Source organism: Brachyhypopomus gauderio, chromosome 10, assembly GCF_052324685.1.
Source record: "Brachyhypopomus gauderio isolate BG-103 chromosome 10, BGAUD_0.2, whole genome shotgun sequence".
Taxonomy (NCBI): Eukaryota; Metazoa; Chordata; class Actinopteri; order Gymnotiformes; family Hypopomidae; genus Brachyhypopomus; species Brachyhypopomus gauderio.
In genome coordinates this window covers 5,581,193-5,601,329 of record NC_135220.1, presented here as the reverse complement: position 1 = coordinate 5,601,329, position 20,137 = coordinate 5,581,193, and the positions used below count along the sequence as shown (strand labels likewise).

Here is a 20,137-nt window from a genome sequence, read left to right as displayed (position 1 = left end):
CTTTCCTCCCAGAACAATTTAGAGCCTCCTGGGCCTGACTAGGACACCTAAGAAAAGAAAGAGAACCGAGCTTCACCACATTTTGCTTACGGAAAACAGAGCAAAACTAGCAGGACGGTCCTGATAATCACCGTCACACCGGATACCGGCGTGCTGAAGCGATTTGTTCGGGACCAACGCGAGCTGCTGGTGTCATTTACTCCATGATGTGTAAGTAGCTCCGGCGGTTCGGTGTCGTGTCGGTTATGAGGCGTAGGCTACGGCTGAAGACTAACGTCAGATGTTGGGGAAGCTGGGCTGCCCAACACCGAAGGTGTGCAGGTCTCTTACACCGACACCAGACTGACATTAGATGACACACGGAGATACCGTGACGCTCCGTGTGTGCGTGTGCGTGTGTGATCGGCGAGCTGTCGGTACACGTACGTACATCACGGAGCGTTTACGTGAAGGCTGGTCTCGACTGAAAACCGGGTTAACACCGAATATCATCTCGTTCCGACATAAACCGTCCCACCATAGTCACTTATCAACACCTTTAACGTCTGAATTGTTTTGCCAACAGGCAATTAAAAACTGATTTCTTTACTGAATCGGGCAGTTATGATTCATTTACATTGGTTATTTTTTTTCAGTAAAAGAATATACAACAAAATGAAAGTATGGTTGTGTTTACTAGCATGTTAAAGTACGGTTCGGTGTTCTGTTCGTCCTAAAACGGCCTTACCGTTTAGAAACGCAACTGGCACGCGAGAGCACAACAAAAGACGAACACGGAGTATCACCGCAATCTCGGTGCCGCGCATCTCCGGCCCACGTCCACAGATCCACTGCCCTTATTCCAGATTATATCATCCTGCGACGGGCACCGTGCGTCTGAGTCCCCAGAAGAGCCGCGCAGATTGTCCTCGGCGTGCACTTATCCGCCATGGATTTGGCCATATGCACAGTGGGTTTGAGGCTGGGTGCAGCCCTTCCCCCAGCCGAGCCCTTCAGCTCCACAAAGCGCTACGGAGTGCGGCCTCTTAAAGACACAGCGGTAACTTTCTGCTCTTACAGCCTTCAAAAGAGCTCTCTCAGTCACAAACCAAGCCGTAACATTTGTTTATTCTAAAGAGTTTACCTCGGCACTCATTCTGGACTAGCTCTTACTGAAAATACCTGAAATTATTTCCCAAGAAACTTAGTCACCCATATATTTAAAGGTACAATAAAAGTAAAACGAGGTTCACGAGGCTCTATGAGCGCCTACCCGATTACTGTGCATGGCCAGATAGACCCTGCGATCAGCAGACCGGCGTATGTGAACAGAGAACTGTCTCTGAACTGTGGGATAATGTAACCGGTGCATATGTGATTAAATATTTACTTGATTTAGCTTTAATAGCATATTGTGATTTACAGTAGCCAGCAATGACAAAAACTGGCATATGGCCTCAGTTAAGGGGCCTACACATTCTAGATGTTCCAGAGACCAAAACATTAAAATCAGCAAACTACGACTTTACGCTATAATAATATAAACAAAGTCGCCAAACTACGGCTTTACGCTATAATGATATAAACAAAGTCGTCAAACTTCGGCTTTACGCTATAATGATATAAACAAAGTCGCCAAACGTCGGCTTTACGCTATAAACAAAGTCGCCAAACTACGGCTTTACGCTATAATGATATAAACAAAGTCGCCAAACTACGGCTTTACGCTATAATAATATAAACAAAGTCACCAAACTTCGGCTTTACGCTATAATAATATAAACAAAGTCGTCAAACTATGGCTTTACGCTATAATAATATAAACGTTTCTGAGTGAAAAACCCGCGCTGGTAATGACAGACATGAGAAACGTATAAATTTCTCATCATTTTTATAAATTTCTCATCATTAATTTCTAGCACAATTAACACATCATATTCTTCAGTGCATCATCATTTGCTGCACATCTTTGCAGAGTTCTCACGAAAAGTCAAACCACAACCACAAAAGCACATCGTACACCCGCCGTTGCACCGAGGAAGAGAAGAGTGGCACAGAGGAGGCCAACGTTCACCCTGTAAGGCATCGCAACCCTGTAGCAAACTACACACTTATATTCAGCTAAACACACACTTAGATTTAGCAAACTACACAATTAGATTGAGCAAACTATACACTTGAATTCAGTAAAATACACATTTAGATTTAGCAAACTACATGTTTTAATTTTTGCAAGTAGTTGCTCTCCTGACGTTGAGATCCTTTGCTGCATTGCACTGCTAAAATTAAAAGGCCTGATTTTATTGTTCCTGTTTTTACTACAAGCTGCGGTCTTTTGACTGGGCATTACCTGACCCGCTGCACTGACATCACTGCAGCCAGCGTGCAGAAAAAACACTTAATGAAAAACAAGACAATGACTGGAAAATTGATAAAAGTTGCACAAATTCACGTTAAAACTTAGTGTTTGATTTTAAAAACTTCATGGGACTAGGAGTTTACCATTCAAAAAGGCAAAGTGATGTGCGTATTAATCTATTAATGACTGTAATTTGGAATGTTTTACTACACTCTGCACACTATGGTCAGTGTTGAGGGATCATTTCACCTGAGGGCCACTGGACGGTGTGTGTGTGAGCAGTGGTGATGTCCTGCACGCCCTGTTTGAACCCAGGAGCAGCACCATGGCCTCATAGATCCGGAAAACTGTTACATATTGTGAAGCTCTCAGGCTTTCCAGACTGCCCTACGCCCGCTGTGTGTACCTACGTCCTTCTCTTTCTGCTGAGACACTGGATTTCTGTTCTTAACTTTCCTACGCTAAAGCACATTGAATGGCTGTGTGTTTGAAATCCACCATATAAATAATCCCGCCTTGTGTGCCTGCTGTACTGTCACTATAATCGCATGATCCAGACACTCTTCCTGAAGTCCACCACTCTGTTGGCCGGTGAGCCCCCATGTCTCCAGCGTAGCCCCACACTGGGCTTGCCGTACTGCTATTTTACTGCAGCGTGACATCCCAGAGGAAACGTATCCACCGCTCCCAGGACCACCGCACTGTAGCAAATAACGTTACCAATAGTGTCCAATCAAATTTCACAACTGGATTTGTTGTGGCATCCTATCACAGTTCCATGCTGGAATTCACTGAGCTCCTGAGAGTGACCCATTCTTTCACAAATGTTTGCAAAAACAGTCTGCATGCCTAGATGGTTAATTTTATACATCTGTGGCCATGGAAGTGATTGGAACACCTGATTCTGATAAATTGGATGGGTGAGCGAATACTTTTGGCAATATAGTGTATTAGCTTTTTGTTTCAGTCTTCAGGTTTATTTGAATATGGGATATATTGATATATCTGGTTACCATTTCCCTTCAACAGATAAATCCCCAAATAAAATGTATGTATAAAGTGTTAATACATTTACAAATGTTATCAGCATATTACATTTTGTACATGATAATACAAACCCCAGCACATGTCAGACAAGGCAGGGTTTATTTTGGGTAACGTGTGAGCTTTTGACTTCAAAACATTTGTAACCTGTTATGTTACTGGTGCTGCATCCCAGTGAGAGGTCCACTGTCCTACCGGACAGTCACGTCCAGGGTGCCTCTGCCGGAGGGGAACGTGTGGACGCCCTGGTCATTGTGAGGCCCTGCACAGCCAGGATCACAGTTCACTCTGAAACTCTAAACATCTCTCGAAATACAATCAGTGGTGTGAGGTACAGGGCCAGACTTTGCTATTAAAGGACCAAAACTGTGTTCTTTTTTCTAGCATCTATTGAGGTAGGCAGTGCTGGCAAAGGAACATTAAAGCACTAGCACAGTGTAAAAGAATCAGGTACACACACACTGTACAAATGTATACACACACAGTATAATCACTGTACACATATACACACACACTGTACAAATGTGCATACTGCAATATAAGCACTGAATTTTAATAATTAAAAATATATTTTTATTGTGAATCCCGTATACTAAAGTCACGAGTGGGAGACACAAATATAGCAGGACGGAGTGTCTTAACGCGTCCTGCTAGAGGTAAGACTGGTGTGTCATTAAAAGCATGTTTCACAAAATAAGTTAATTAAAACCTAACCACCACCACCACCACACACACACACACACACACACACACACACACACACACACACACACACCCACCCCAATGGGGGAATTCTCCCATGGTTTTCCGATGCTGAAGTGCACTGCACCCTGCTGGACAGGCTGGTTCCTGCACCCTTTGTGCCACAGCAGGGACTTTCTCCCAAAAGACCCCCAGAGGTGTTCTGATAACAGTGGGCCAACGCTGACCCTCATCCGGTCTGCAGTCCCATGGGCTGTCAGACTCCGCACTCCCCTCACCCCCACTGAACGATTGCTGGGACAGGCTCCGCCCTCCCCTCACCACAATAGGGGAGGACTGCTGGGAGAGGCTCCGCCCCCTCACCCCCCACAGGGGAGGACTGCTGGGACAGGCTCCACCTTCCCCTCACCCCCCACAGGGGAGGACTGCTGGGACAGGCTCCGCCCCCTCACCCCCCACAGGGGAGGACTGCTGGGACAGGCTCCACCCTCCCATCACCCCCCACAGGGGAGGACTGCTGGGACAGGCTCCGCCCCCTCAACCCCCACAGGGGAGGACTGCTGGGACAGACTCCACCCTCCCATCACCCCACACAGGGGAGGACTGCTGGGACAGGCTCCGCCCCCTCACCCCCCACAGGGGAGGACTGCTGGGACAGGCTCCGCCCCCTCACCCCCCACAGGGGAGGACTGCTGGGACAGGCTCCGCCCTCCCTTCACCCCCACAGGGGATGACTGCTAGAACAGACTCCGCCCTCCCCTCACCACAATAGGGAAGGACTGCTGGGACAGGCTCCGCCCCCTCACCCCCACAGGGGAGGACTGCTGGGACAGGCTCCGCCCCCTCACCCCCACAGGGGAGGACTGCTGGGACAGGCTCCGCCCCCTCACCCCCACAGGGGAGGACTGCTGGGACAGGCTCCGCCCCCTCACCCCCACAGGGGAGAATTGCTGGGACAGGCTCCACTCTGGCACACAAACAAGCCCCATTGTTTCTGGAGGAGCCGGGCCCCTCCTTCCCCTGCAGCTGCACAGCTCTGACCGATTTCCCACAGTAAAGAGGACCTTCCCTCTCCAGACCTTGTTTGTCCACAGTACCTCAACCAGCTGATTATAATACAATGCAGCATTGTTGATGCCATGAAGTCGATGACGACAGAAATGACACACGTGTTGTTAACCTTCATAATGGTGGTGGCAGGTCTGAATGACCCTGTCACAGATCCAATGTCTCCGCTATAACAAACCAGCATGTAAACCTAACAGACACCCTCTGAGCGGCGAGTTCACCAGCAGGATCTCTGTAGCATGGTACAGTAGGAACAGTGCCTGCTCACTTGGGTGGTGGGTTTCAAATCTTATCTGTCCAGTGAAACCTAAACACCTTCAGCAAGCAGGTCAGCTACTGTAGTTTGTCCGAGTTGCCTTGGTGTTATCAAAGTGTACTTATGGCTGAAACCATGTGATCAACCACATCATTGAGATCTTTGGCTCTTGGTTCTGACTCAAACACACTTAGGATTGCCGTTGTCTGCGCTTGACACTCCTCGTCAGCACATACGACTGCCTTTGCTCAGTTTATACATATTAATTAAATATTTCCTATTAAATAAAATCTCATATCAAAGACCTTTTCAAACACCTAGTTTGCTCCGACAGCCACGGTCCACAGTTCCACCGCCATGTGCTGTTTCTCCTCAGGCCGTGGAGCTGCACAGGTCCAGATGGTCCAGATGGTCCAGGTGCTCCGGGTGGTGGAGTTTGGAGGTCTGCTTGTTCTGCGAATCTTCTGCAGATTCTGCAGGGATTTCTCAAAAGTTTTGGGTGGTGCCCTCTGGTGGTTACAGAGGAAAGGAACAGCTCAGTTCACTCTGCTGGAGGAGAGGATCTTTGCTGGAATTCTCAGCTACAGGGAGAGACGATAAAAGACAACCAAATTCTCATTGTTGTTATTAAAGTTTACACTATATATTTTGTTTTTATTTTAAGAGTATATTCTACCACAATTTAAAATCTGAAATTGCATTTTCTATGCTTTGATGATGTTGGACTTGATTGCATAATTTTAAAAGGCTGAGAGACTGAGAGTGAGAAAATGAGAACCACAATCCTGAGGTGTGACCACTTGACCCGAACACTGGCCTGCAGTGCACTGTTCAATCAGTCAAACACACACACACACACACACACACACACGTCAAGCACTCACACACAGGCCATTTATACATGCCTGCATAGTAAGAGAAAAGAGAAAGGCTGCGAACTATGGAGAAATAAGACCACAAAGCTCATGAAACAGCAGGTTACCAGCTAGAGACAAGCAAACCACAAAACCTGCATTATTACTACTGACAGACCACAAAACCTGAACTTCTCACTACTACTGACAAGCAAACCACAAAATCTGAACTATTCACAAGCAAAACTACTGACTTACTACTACTGAAGTACTGACAAGCAAAAATGTAACAATGTTCAGATGTGTTGTGTGAAGATGCCGATTGTATTGTGTCTCTAAGCTGCTACATACACTTCAGAACCAGGTGGCCTTTCCTTCCTGTTCTAAACCCAACACCAGGTGGAATGTGTGTGTGTGTGTGTGTGTGTGTGTGTGTGTGTTCTCACACATAATAGTGCCAGTATGTGTGTGCATGTTAATGTGTGTCAACTAAAGTACTGCAGTTGTGGTTGCTAGATTGCCAAAAAATTATTACTGTGTGCTTGTGTGTTTGTATGAGAGAGATCATGTGTGTGAAAGTGTGTATGGATGTGTGTGTATCTGTATGTGTGTGTCTGTATGTATGTGTGTGTGTACGCGTGCTTTTGTGACTGCCAGCAAAAGCAGGAAACAGAGGTCCCCTTAGACAAAGCTGAGAGGATCTTATGGGGCTGGATCACCTGTCTGTACAAACATCCTCTATACACACACACACACACACACACACACACACACCCTCTTCTCAACAGGGATCTTGTTGAAGTAGTGGATGGAGTCTTTTGCCAGGAATTTAACCTCCACTACACAGTCCCTGTCCATCCAGATGTGGGGACAGTCGGATGTGCTCCACTGGGTGGGCATCTCCCTCCACCCTCCCATTACACTCCCTGGGTGTCAGCTAGGACAAGGGGGGTGGGGGGGTTGGAGAGGGGTGATCAAGGAGAAATAATCAGGTTTTTTAATTGTTTTTATTTTAATATTTTATTATATGTTAATTCAAGTGTTATCAGTAACTCCAAAAAATCCATTACACCTTTTTTCTTTATTTAGCAAGAAATTTAACTCTTCCTCTTGTTCCTCGCTGTATGTTTCTCTTCCTGTCTTATCTTTCTTGCTCATCTACACAAAGGTACTAGGTACTTTGAAACATAAATGAATATGCCTCTGTATGTGTGAACACTCTATGAAGTAGAAAAGTAGAGTAGTATTAGTGGAGTGGTAGAGTAGTAGAATAGAATAGTAGAGTGGTAGAGTAGTAGAGTAGTAGAGAAAAGTAGTAGAGTTGTACAGTGGTACTGGAGTAGAGAGGTAGAGTAGACTAGTGGAGTATAGTGGTAGAGTAGTAGAGAGGTATAGTGGTAGAGAAGTCAAGTGGTAGAGCAGAATAGTAAAGTGGTAGAGTAGTATGTAGAGTAGTTGAGTGGTAGAGTTGTAGAGTAGTAAGTAGAGTAGTTGAGTGGTAGAGTTGTAGAGTAGTAAGTAGAGTAGTTGAGTGGTAGAGCAGAGAAGTAGAGTGGAGTAGTTGAGTGGCAGAGCAGAGTGGAGGAGTAGTAGAGAGGTAGAGTAGTGGAATATAGTGGGAGAGTACTAGAGTGGTAGAGAGTGGTAGACTACAGTCATACAGTAGTATGGTAGAGTGGTAGAGCAGTATAGTTGTACAACAGAGTAGTGGGGTACAGTAGTATAGTGGTAGAGTAGGAGAGTGGTAAAGTAGTAGAGTGATAGAGTAGAGTGGTGTAGTGGAGATGTAGAGTAGAGTAGTGGAGAGGAGGAGGAGTAGAGTGGGAGAGTATATTAGTAGAGTGGTAGAGTATAGTAGTAGATTAATAGAATACAGTAGTAGAGTGGTACAGTAGTAGTGGTAGAGCAGTAGAGTGGTAAAGTACTGTAGAGTAGTATAGTGGTAAAGTAGTAGAGTAGTACAGTAGTAGAGTAGTACAGTAATAGTGGTAGTGTGGTAGAGTACTGGAGAGTAGTATAGTGGTATAGTAGTAGAGTGGTACAGTAGTAGAGTGGTACAGTAGTGTAGAGTAGTATAGTGGTACAGTAGTAGTGTAGTACAGTAGTAAAGTGGTACAGTAGTCCAGTGGTAGAGTAGCAGAGTGGTACAGTAGTAGAGTAGTACAGTAGTAGAGTGGTACAGTAGTAGTGGTAGAGCAGTAGAGTGCTAGAGTACTGTAGAGTAGTATAGTGGTACAGTATTAGAGTAGTACAGTAGTAGAGTGGTACAGTAGCAGTGGTAGAGCAGTAGAGTGGTAGAGTACTGTAGTGGTATAGTAGTAGAGTGGTACAGTAGTAGAGTGGTAGAGTACTGTAGAGTAGTATAGTGGTAGAGTAGTATAGTGGTACAGTAGTACAGTGGTAGAGCAGTGTAGAGTAGTAGAGGAGTGTAGAGTAGTAGAGTATTGTAGAGTAGTACAGTAGTAGAGTGGTACAGTAGTAGTGGTAGAGCAGTAGAGTACTGTAGAGTAGTATAGTGGTATAGTAGTAGAGAGGTAGAGTATAGTAGTAGATTAATAGAATACAGTAGTAGAGTGGTACATTAGTAGTGGTAGAGCAGTAGAGTGGTAGAGTACTGTAGAGTACTGTAGAGTAGTATAGTGGTACAGTAGTAAAGTAGTAGAGTGGTACAGTAGTGTAGAGTAGTATAGTGGTACAGTAGTAGAGTAGTACAGTAGTAGAGTGGTACAGTAGTGGTAGAGCAGTAGAGTGGTAGAGTACTGTAGAGTAGTAGTGGTAGAATTGTAGAGTGGTACAGTAGTCGAGTGGTACAGTAGTGTAGAGTAGTATAGTGGTACAGTAGTAGAGTAGTAGAGTGGTACAGTAGTGGTAGAGCAGTAGAGTGGTAGAGTACTGTAGAGTAGTATAGTGGTAGAGTTGTAGAGTGGTACAGTAGTGTAGAGTAGTAGAGTAGTGTAGAGTAGTAGTGTAGAGTGGTACAGTAGTAGAATGGTACAGTAGTAGAGTAGTAGAGTAGTGTAGAGTATACACTACTGAGTTTCTGATGCACATTTCTTTTTGCTTTTTGAGTCCTCACGGAAGTGTGTTCAAATTTATGTGTATATACACTGCTCACAAAAATGTAGGGATATTTGGCTTTCGGGTGAAATTGATGGAAAATAAGTTACAGAGATATTAAATCAGGAAAGTAGGGCATTTATGTAGAAGTATGCAATGGCTCAAATAATTTAGTGAAACAAAAGCCAACAACAGTGGTGTGTATACCCCCAAAAAATGTCTCAATAACTTGTCACGTGCCCTTGAGCATTAATTACAGCTTGACAATGATGTCTCATGCTGTTCACAAGTCGACTTATTGTCTAAGACATGACATCCCACTCTTTTTGAAGGACCCTCAGGTCATTGAGGTTCTGGGGTACAGAGTTACGAGCCTTCACACGGTGACTCAGCTGACCCTGCAGGATTTCTATGGGATTCAGGTCTGGAGAAAATGCAGAAATTCCTCCATCTGAGGAACCCCAGTCTCCAGCGTAATGATGTGACCTCCATGAGCTGGAGCAGTCATCTATGAAGATGAAATCAGGTTTGTGTTGTTCATGCAGAGGCACAATGACTGGACTGATGATGTTATTCAAGTAGCATGGGCTTGTCACAAAGTGTATGGCAGTTCTGTATTGACTAGACACACATGCCCACACTGCAACACAACCACCACCACCAAAGGCTCTTGACCCATGCTAGTCGATGACGCCTGTGCCTGGTGTGCCTTGTAGGTCGTCTAGCCCGCAGAAAGGTATCGAAAGGTCTGACATGACACTTGTGAGCCTCACACCTCCCTAAATTGTGCCATTTGTGTGGCATCTCTGTATCTCTGTGGCAAACTGCGGATGACATCATAAACTCAGTGGCTTCCGTCTGAGAACATCCTGTGTGAAACCTCTCAATGGCGAGGTACTGTTGATCAGTTGTTAGGTGTTCTCTTAGTCTCATGATGTCAAAATGTGAACAGCATGGTGAGGAGGATTGTTAAAATGCCTTTTTTAATTGAACTCAAATTGAACCAGAAAGTATATTGTCATGGACTGATTTGATGGTCGATTCATGAATCAAACACCTGTTGTGAATTTTGCTGTTAAGCTCCATGTTAGAGAACAGTAAGTTGTGCAAAAAGTACTGAAAAACTGAACATTTGGGCATGTGTATTGAGAAGTTTAGAGGTGGTCACATTAAGTTCACCTGTAAAGATCAGAGTGCATTTAAGGTTCATCCTGAAATTTCACCCAAAGCCAAATATCCCTATAACGTTTTGTGAGTAGCGTGTATACATGGTCAGGTGTGTGTGTGTGTGTTATTCCTTTCTGTCTGTTTTTATTGTGTCTTGTACATTACTATACCCTGTACTGAAAGGTAGTGCATGTCTATTATAACCGCACACACCCCCATGATCAGTGGAGGTTTATTACCCCCCCCCCCCACACACACACACACACATTCCTTTTTTATCCTGGCCCTGAAGACGGGCAGAATCAGTGGAACCAGCACTTCCAGAGCACAACGCACCCACGATACGCCCAGTGACACAGTACTGTGTGTGTGTGTGTGTGTGTGTGTGTGTGTGTGTGTGTGTGACCACACTCAAAACAGTGGCACAGAATAAACAACTCCACCATATGAGTTAGACCATCATACGCAGAAGCACACACGCACACACACTCAAACACACAGTCCCTTATACACACTTATATACATGCACTGTTACTGTTGTTTGTCTGTTGAGTTGGAATTAAAAAATAACTGCAGAGCTAAAAATATGCTCTGTAATTACATCAGGCAGTGAGAGAGAGAGAGCTCAACAGTGAAAGGCCAAAGATCTAAACACCATAATTTGAAAGGAAGTTAAACGCGTGGGCAGAGAGGAAGAGGATGAAGAGCAGAGGCATTCAGAGCGCATGGGCCATACCAAGGTGCATGTAGTAGTTCAGTGAAAGATTGCAGAGATCACTGGACTGAGAAAAGGTGACAACGCTAGCCAGTGACAAGCCCAGCTCTCTCTTGGGGTGAAATAAATCTGCCGGAGTTTTCCGGAAGGCAGATACACACTGCACATTCACTTACTGTTGTATGTCTGGACTATAAGGAAGAGCTGCAGGATCCTGAGCAGTGCTGGGCGTTCCAGCGGGAGCCAAAGTGAACCACGATGACCGCATGCAGCAGAAAAACGCTGCTTAGTCCTTCCGCCTCTGCTCTGTTCCAGGCACAACATCTCATGGTGAGAGAGCGCCCTCTGGTGGTACATGTGCATAAGGACATGCAACACAAACTTATAGAAGGCTAAGGTCTTCATCCTTTGTCAAATGCATTGGACAGTGTGGTAATAGTGAATATGCAATCTGTGTGGATATTGCATTTACAGTATGTATTAAGACTGTAACATGACTCCCATCAGGCAGAAGACGGACCAGAGGGAGGATCAGAGTGGTCACTGGGAGCTTAACGCGTGGAGGTCTGTAAGCACCTTCACCTCTGTCCATCAGTCTGAACCATCTTGAATCTCTCTATTGACACCCAACAATGTTAAAAGTTCAAAAACATTCGTTTTACAGATTTGGTTGTAGGCAATGTTGTAGCTTTTAAAGGTTAATCATGGTCTTAATCATGATCTTTTCAGCAATAAAACAGACTCTCTCACACAGTTTAGGAAGAGAAAGAATATAAAAGGCAATTACATCCTCCTTCCCTAAACCCCTAGATTCAGCACTCGCACAAAACTGAAATTATACTGAAAATTACTCATTACCACTGAAAACTCATCAGATGAACGGCAGCATAATTACGTGTCTGATTAAGTGTCTGATGGGCTGGTCAGAGTATTTCAGATTTTCACGCACAACCATCTCTAGTGTTTACAGAGAATGGTCCGAAAAAAAGAAAAAAAATCCAGTGAGCGGCAGTTCTATGGCCACAAATGCCTTGTTGATGTCAGAGGTCAGAGGTGAATGGCCAGGCTGGTCCGAGCTGATAGAACAGCAACTGTACATACAACATGCAACAGTTGATACAACCGAGGCATGCAGAAGAACATCTATGAATGCCCAACACGTTGAACCTTAAGGTGGATGGGCTACAGCAGCAGAACACCACACAGGGTGACACTCCTGTCAGCTAAGAACAGGAAACTGAGGCCACAATTTGCACAGGCTCACCAAAATTGGACAATAGAAGATTGGAAAAACATTGCCTGGTCTGATGAGTCTCGATTTTTGCTGCAATATTTGGATGGTAGGGTCAGAATTTGACATCAACAACATGAAAGCATGGATCCATCCTGCCTTGTGTCAACGGTTCAGGCTGGTGGTGCTAGTGCAATGGTGTAGGGGAACTTTTCCTGGCCCATTTTTGGGCCCATTAGTACCAATTGAGCATTGTGTCAACGCCACAGCCTACCTGAGTATTGTTGCTGACCATGTCCATCCCTTTATGTCCACAGTGTACCCATCTTCTGATGGCTACTTCCAGCAGGATAACATGCCATGTCAAAGCTCAAATCATCTCAGACTGGTTTCTTGAACACAACAATGAGTTCACAGTACTCGAATGGCCTCCACAGTCACCAAATCTCAGTCCAATAGATCACCTTTGGGATGTGGTGGAACGGGAGATTCGCATCATGGATGTGCAGCCGACAAATCTGCAGCAACTGTGTGATGATATCATGTCAATATGGACCAGACTCTCTGAGGAATGTTTCCAGTACCTTGTTGAATCAATGCTACAAAAGATTAAGGCAGTTCTGAAGGCAAAAGGGGTCCAACCCAGTACTAGCAAGGTGTACATAATAAAGTGGCCGGTGAGTGTATTTAATGAATTTGGTCACACCGGACAGTGTCTCTGTGATCCCATAATTGTCCTGTTGTGTGATTAAGAAATATAAGAATGGTCTAAGAGATGCAGGTAGAAATGTTATTGAACAGCTGTGCACCACTCAAGTAACTTGAGTCCTTCTCCCTACTGAACATGCTCCTGTATATACAGTCTGGAATGCAGACAAAAACCTCAAATCAATCTGAAGTTACAGGTGAAGCTCAAATCAATCAACTGTGAAATTCATAGCACATTTCACCAAAACATCCTACAAATATATATTACACAAATGCATGGTTTGGCCATGGAAGATAAAGTTAAATGCATGCTTTACATAAACAGAAATAAAAGCATACAATATGAACTGGCCAAGTAAAATATATAAAAGAAAAAAATGTATTTAAAACGACTCTAATTGCAGGACACAAAAATCAAATGGCAGAGGATGATCAGTCTGGATGTAAGCGTGAAGGTCGGAACCAGAACCTTCACCTGTGGTTTTTTCTACAGTGACATTAAAGAATTATTAGGCTATAACTATCTTAGCATTATTTTTACTGTCAAGCAGATACAGTACTTTTGGTGAAACCAAAACCTTGATCTAGTATTAAAGCAATGTTTAACTGTTTAACAGAGAAAAGTAACATACACAATTAGAAACCTACATATTTTCCCTTTATTTGCAAATAAATGTTTAATTCCAAATACAAAAGATGATGCAACAATATATTTCTCCACTGCACATGGTTTTTAATCAGGCGAGTGCTAGTCATCATTCTTTACTTGTCCAACACACAGACCATGGTCTTCCTCTACCACTTTATCAAGAAAAAGTGTTACCCAGAAATCTGGCAGAACTGGTTTGTAGATCATTTACAACAAAGGTTGAGCGAGCCAATTCTTAATGCCAACTACCATCATTACACCTTCCCTGCCGTACTGCAGCCTGACCTGATCTATCTACACATGGAGTACCAAGCCACCATGAACCCAGCCATCTGGTCCATCAAACAAAAACTTGATGTAATTGAAGTAAACTCCTTGAAGTCATTTCCCCTTTAAAGCATTCATTCAGCTCAGCAGGTCATTTGCTGGTTGGAGCAGGTGTCTGAGGATTCCCGTGAGACTCAAAAGGTTGAAATATTGTTTTTGCTAAGGCCCAAATTAGCAATGTGACAATTTCTAATGCATGCATATTCATGACCTTAATGTTTACAATCTTCCATATGCACCATGTGCTTGTGTTGGTTCAGTATTAAACCCCTATTTCTACCCCCCCCCCCCCCATTCAGCCCAAAGTGCAGAAATGACCCAAGGAACAGGGCCTAGTATAGCACGACACCGTCAGCACACCAAATATGAAAAATATTAAATATTTATTTCCATTCTGAGGATAAAAAAATATTTTTAAAAAGAAATTTTAAATAGAACCGGCTGAGTGAATGCCATTGTGAATTGCCAACTAACAACAACAGGACGCAAAACGCACAAAGTGACATGCAGCTAAAGAACAGAACAGTGCTGAGGAACAAGCTCAAGCTCCTTCAGGTGCGGAAATTAAAAACAACAAAAAATCATCCAATGATTTGTTAGAAACAGAAAAATAAATTGGCCCAGCATCCATTTTCAATGACTGGCATGCTGGGTCAGAACAAAGTGAAAGCAAGGAAGAACGCCAGCCAGGCAGACATCTCCTGATGGGTTCTGATTGGGTAACGGGACAGCACAGAGTCACATCTCCTGATGGGTTCTGATTGGGTAACGGGACAGCACAGAGTCACATCTCCTGATGGGTTCTGATTGGGTAACGGGACAGCACAGAGTCACATCTCCTGATGGGTTCTGATTGGGTAACGGGACAGCACAGAGTCACATCTCCTGATGGGTTCTGATTGGGTAACGGGACAGCACAGAGTCACATCTCCTGATGGGTTCTGATTGGGTAACGGGACAGCACAGAGTCATATCTCCTGATGGGTTCTGATTGGGTAACGGGACAGCACAGAGTCATATCTCCTGATGGGTTCTGATTGGGTAACGGGACAGCACAGAGTCCAAAGCCTGCAGCAGAAGGCTCTGGCAGCCCAAGCAGACAGCCTGACTGTGCCAGCCCTTCATGGCCAGACGGTGTAGAGTGACAGCTGTGGGAAGAGGAGCCTCGAGAACCAGAGGAACCCTGAAGCAAGCAAGCACACACACACACACACACACACACACACACCAGTGAATCAATTAACACCACCATGTTCGGCTTTACAGCCACATGGAAAACCCAGTACATGTTCTGGTTAAGCCAGCAATGAATCTTTATTCAAACTAGTCATTTGTGTTAATCATGCATGGATTTTTTTCCACTCCAAGATTAGTAAATACAATCATCTGTCACAAAGCTCAGTTAAGTTTCCTTGAACTAAAGTGTTGATATCACCATGAATATTAGTACAAGACATGGTTCTTCATACACGCTTCACATTTTCTCTCCAAGCCATATTTTCTCCTTGCCTCTATTCTCACAACACAAACCTCTCACCCTTACAACCACACCTGTGTGCATGAATAAACATGAAATTTGTATATTCCCCACCCTCTCCATGGATATCTGTGATTTTGCACCAGTCCCAGATCATACCTCTCTACAGGACCTGTACGTGACTGACTCACCAGGAGGGGTCCCATGACCAGCGCTCATTCCAGAACTTTCTCTGGCTGTGTTCACTTTCTTTATTCAATACAATCTTCTTAAAGAAGCTTATGGGAAGGTTCACACACCATTTGAAGGGCAGGTGCATCTTCAGTTCAAAAGAGAAATGCATTGATGCCCATACAACAGACTGAATAAAAAAAAAAACTCAGACATGTTTGTTCGACATCACATGCGAGGCACTATAACTGAAATGGATACATAAAACATAAGGAAGACTTGCCTCAACACAGCACTCTGGACATACAAGCCTGTCAACAAAACAGATAATAAACAGCCTTGCATGCACCATGCTCAGCACATCTGCTCAAAACGGGGATAGAATCATACCTACTGCAAAGAGAACATGACAGGTGCCAGGTGAAATACACACTTTTCTTCTGACAGCATGAACAAACCTGGAGAACACAAGAGGTCACTTCCTACTCGCTCATGCTGGAGTCAAGACGCACAGCGCAGTTTACTATGGATGATACTGAAGGGGAAGTTTGCAGTCATAAAATCAAGTGTGGCGACAACACACGTCTCCGGGGACACAACCCACTCACCCTCCAGTTCTGAGTCATCTCACACGCCATGGCCTTCAACTTTCCTTCCTTGGTGTAGTGCATGTTAATGACATCAGCAATCGTCATGGGAACACAAGCCTTGGATTTAGCAGCCTTGCAATGAGAGTGACCAACATAAAAGCTTAGCAACCCACAGACCGAAGGTACCAAGGGAGAGCAGGCACAGGTGAGCAGTCACCACTCTAAACAGGCTCCTGTCTGAAAATACCTCAAAGGAGGAAAAGAAATAAGAATCAAGGAGAACACACGAGCTGGCAGAGATCCCGGCTGCTGGCGAACGATCTGGCCCGACGCTTTCGATGGGAAAGTCTGCATTCCTGAGACGGATCCAGCGGAGTGGACGACAAAGCAGGGAAGAACTTCAGAGTTCCATCAGCAGAACCTAAAAATTGAGACACACCGTACCAAGAGGACATTAATACTCCACATGAATCTTATATCTCCAAGAGGACATTAATACTCCACATGAATCTTATATCTCCATGCTAGCATGTTTATTTTACTTCAATATTAACTTTTGTCTTTATAAAACTGTTACCTGTAAAACTGTCTTCTTGTTGGGCGTTAATGACTTTACACATTCCTCCCTACAGAAAGAGGCGTCATTATGTGCTTTTCCCAATTTTTTATTTATTTATTTATTTTTTTTTTACTTTAAGTGCGAGTATGAAAAGCTACATGCTTCAGACAGACAGTTTGTCCAGCCATGTCATTACTCGTGAATACTCAGCCTTACTTTAGGGGGCACACCCTGTTGGGGAGGCTTGGAAAAAGTGTTCTGAAAGAACGAAGAGTCTTCATTTGAAGAGTCTTCACAGATGGTCATGAGGGGATTTACATGCGTACCGCCAAGCGCTAACCCTGCACCAAGAAAGGAGGAGTCAGTCCTCATCTTTAGAGATCAACTCCAATCACAGCTCTTCTCTTCCATCTGATGAATGGTTTTTATTTTCTACCAATAGAACATGTCAGATTTGAACTCGCTAGGAAACATAATGAGCTTGTCAAGTACATCCGAGCAGGTCGATTGCGTACAGGGTGTTGGGTTTCCAGGGTCAGAATTAGCAGCAGCAGAGCTCTGTACCTTTGCAGAACTGCCTTCTCTTATGTGAAGAGAGAAGCTTCATGGGGTCCACGGAGCGGATCTCCTGCATGAGCAGCTCATGCAGACTGGCCTCCTCTTCACGATTTTGGGCTCTGGTGTTTAGGGTTCGCTCTGAGACCTGGGCAGAGACAGAGAAACGGCATGTAATTTAAACCGTAATTCCTTCCTTGGATCCATCAGAGTATTTGCCGTACAGAATGCAAGTGTTGAGAGTGAAAGCACGACCCAAACCACAGAACGCAGGACGCGTACGGCACCCAGGACGCACCGGCCTCAGCTTGGGGCCTGAACGTATGACCTCCAACAGTGCCTGGTGGGGGTCGGCTTCCCGTCGGCCACGCCCCCCTGCCTGTTGGCAAGAGCAATGCTTCATCTCAGTGTTGATTCAGTAATCACTCCACAGCCATCCGCAGCAAAGCACTTCAAGTTTATGTATCATCACAGTGAATTTTCCACCTGTGATTTCAATCAATAGAAAGGTTTGCATGACACATGAAATTTAATTGATATTGACCTACCCAAGGGAAAATACAAGACAATATGTATGCACTTTTCACATGTCGAGCAGTTGCAACAACTTCACCATCACCCTCCAGACAGACGGCGCCGGAGCTCACCGGGACCTTGCGGAGTTTGTAGCGTCTCTGCTGGATATCCTGCAAGAGCTGGCTGAAGGGTGCCGTGTCCGCCGGCACAGGACTGCTGGTGCCCATGGTCTTCTTCAAGGGGCGCAAAACAACACCCCTGCTAAACTCCTGCACCAGATGTTTCCATGCAAACTCCTGGATGCCAGGAAAGAAGTACACGTTAAGGAAAACACCATTTCTGAATTAAAGAAGAGCAAATGTTGGATAAACCGTGTTCTACAATCAATTTCTGTCAATTTTCTTCATCGCCTTTTATGTGAATACAACTTTGTTGAAATTTACTCTAAGATACAAGTGAAGACGGCTCATTAGCCTTAGGAGAAACATATGAACATGGAAGACATTTTTAGAATTAACTGCAGATGAATCAAGTAATCAGAAACGTAGTCTACTAACCACTTACCCAGTTAGTAGTCATACAAGGTAAGACGCTGGTCTCTGACTCCATGAACATTTTCTGCAAACTCTTTACAGAAAATAAAATTATTGATCACTACTAAATTCAAAACCAGTCGACATCCCTGCTTCTATACGGCCAATGAATAAGCTCCCTGTATAACTTTACCGATTAAAAAAAGAAAAAAAAGAAAAAAGGGAGGTGAAGTGTTATATCTGTATTCCTCACCCCAACGGTGCACTCCACGGTGGTGGCATCAGACAGTGGTGCCCCCTTAAACTAAACAGTGAAATTCAGCCCAGGTCTACAAATACTGGGACTGGCGCGCGTGCCCTGGCAGAATCGCGTGCTCACCTCTCTGGTCTGCTGGATGATCTGCAGATAGTGACACAGCTCAATGGTGTGCGAGTAAAGCATGGAACATACGCGTTGATAGTGTTGAGCTGCGTGGTTTGGGTTATAAAGACGCTCTTCGCAAACCTATAAGATTCAGTAAAAGTTAACGCATTTCAATCGAACATCTTAAATATAAAACTACTTTTGTATAAAGCTACAATGGTTAAGGAACTAATGTCTTTTGCAGTAATCGCAGACTGACATGGTCCAGGTTTACGACCTGTGCTACCTGAATAACCTCGGAGATGCTGCACATGGGTTGCATAGCGTCAAGGCTGATGTTCACTTTAGTCATTTGACACACTAGCAATTCCAGAGTCTCGCTCAGTTCCCTTTCCACATCTGCTCCGAGGCCCCAGTCAAGACAGGAATAGATCAGACGACCCACGTATTCAACGGTCTGTTAAAATAATAGTGTTCCCAGTTCCGCAATGGATAATCATTCGGGTAGGTATGCTACTGAATATCCAACAGGCAGAAGTACTTACCTGATCCTCCGTCTCAATCACGTACTGGTCGCCTGTTTAAATAAAAGGACAAATGACTATAATATCAGCACGATGAATTCGTCGCGCTGAGGACACCAAACGCACCAGTGTTACTGTTGTCTATCCTGAGTGAGATGTTGCCGTCGCTGGAAAATATGATCCCCTCGGGTCCGGGCAGTCTGAAAGTTTTCCACGTCCCGTAAGTTCCACCGACACCAAAGGTGGGCTCCAGGAGCGAGCAGAGCTGGTAGCACAGAGCCCACGCTTCCTCCTCGCACACGGGCTTATTCTGGAGCCCGAGGACGTCGCTCAACGATATCGGACACTTGCTGGGTGTAAAATCAGACCGCTCCATTATAAGTGTACACATTAAATGATAAACAGGTTTATGTCCCGAATATGAAAAATAGAAAACTTTAGATTTTGTGCGTCATCAAAGACGCACAAATAAATCAAATGCATCTCATTAACCGAGAGCTCACACACCAAATAAAAGTAGAGATCATTGCCTCAACGGGCCGTTATAAACGTAATTTCCATCACCTGCTATGTCCTTTAATTAAACGGCCTGTGTCGCTCCCCCACGCCCACTCGCCGTAGATCGGACTAGATCGGAGTAGATCGGTGGAGCGACGAAGCGCCGCTGGATGGGGAAGCCCCGCTGGACCCGCGCAGCCTCACGTTGTGACGTTACAGCGGTAACCGCCCACT

The 20,137-nt window shown here is 44.7% G+C and overlaps 1 protein-coding gene and 2 long non-coding RNA genes across 7 annotated transcripts; 1 reads left to right on the top strand and 2 right to left on the bottom strand.

Moving 5' to 3' along the window:
- The first annotated feature begins 38 nt into the window (after positions 1 to 38).
- LOC143525269 (uncharacterized) lies at positions 39 to 13,582 on the top strand. The gene is made up of 4 exons (XR_013133603.1): positions 39 to 210; positions 11,400 to 11,531; positions 11,709 to 11,765; positions 12,750 to 13,582. It is a non-coding gene; the product is annotated as an uncharacterized LOC143525269 (long non-coding RNA).
- LOC143525268 (uncharacterized) lies at positions 2,997 to 11,530 on the bottom strand. Of its 2 annotated transcripts, none has more exons than XR_013133601.1 (3): positions 11,378 to 11,530; positions 5,714 to 5,989; positions 2,997 to 3,644 (listed from the first exon to the last, which is right to left on the bottom strand). It is a non-coding gene; the product is annotated as an uncharacterized LOC143525268 (long non-coding RNA). The 2 variants fall into 2 exon arrangements; XR_013133602.1 differs by having other exon boundaries at positions 5,726 to 5,989.
- On the bottom strand, positions 13,561 to 19,951 carry LOC143525266 (protein spire homolog 2). Of its 4 annotated transcripts, none has more exons than XM_077018979.1 (16): positions 19,532 to 19,951; positions 19,427 to 19,458; positions 19,177 to 19,338; positions 18,897 to 19,022; positions 18,549 to 18,611; positions 18,116 to 18,280; positions 17,767 to 17,847; positions 17,478 to 17,616; positions 17,130 to 17,254; positions 16,932 to 16,980; positions 16,642 to 16,775; positions 16,373 to 16,486; positions 16,155 to 16,222; positions 16,048 to 16,075; positions 15,785 to 15,912; positions 13,561 to 15,299 (listed from the first exon to the last, which is right to left on the bottom strand). In XM_077018979.1, exons 1-16 carry the CDS (start codon positions 19,794 to 19,796, stop codon positions 15,131 to 15,133), a joined length of 1,848 nt encoding a protein of 615 aa, XP_076875094.1. In that variant the 5' UTR covers positions 19,797 to 19,951; the 3' UTR covers positions 13,561 to 15,130. The 4 variants fall into 4 exon arrangements, 2 of the variants coding, with proteins under 2 accessions (XP_076875094.1, XP_076875092.1); XM_077018977.1 differs by having other exon boundaries at positions 19,168 to 19,338; positions 19,532 to 19,950; XR_013133599.1 differs by having other exon boundaries at positions 15,161 to 15,299; positions 16,159 to 16,222; positions 19,168 to 19,338; positions 19,532 to 19,950.
- Between the last annotated feature and the right edge of the window lie 186 nt (positions 19,952 to 20,137).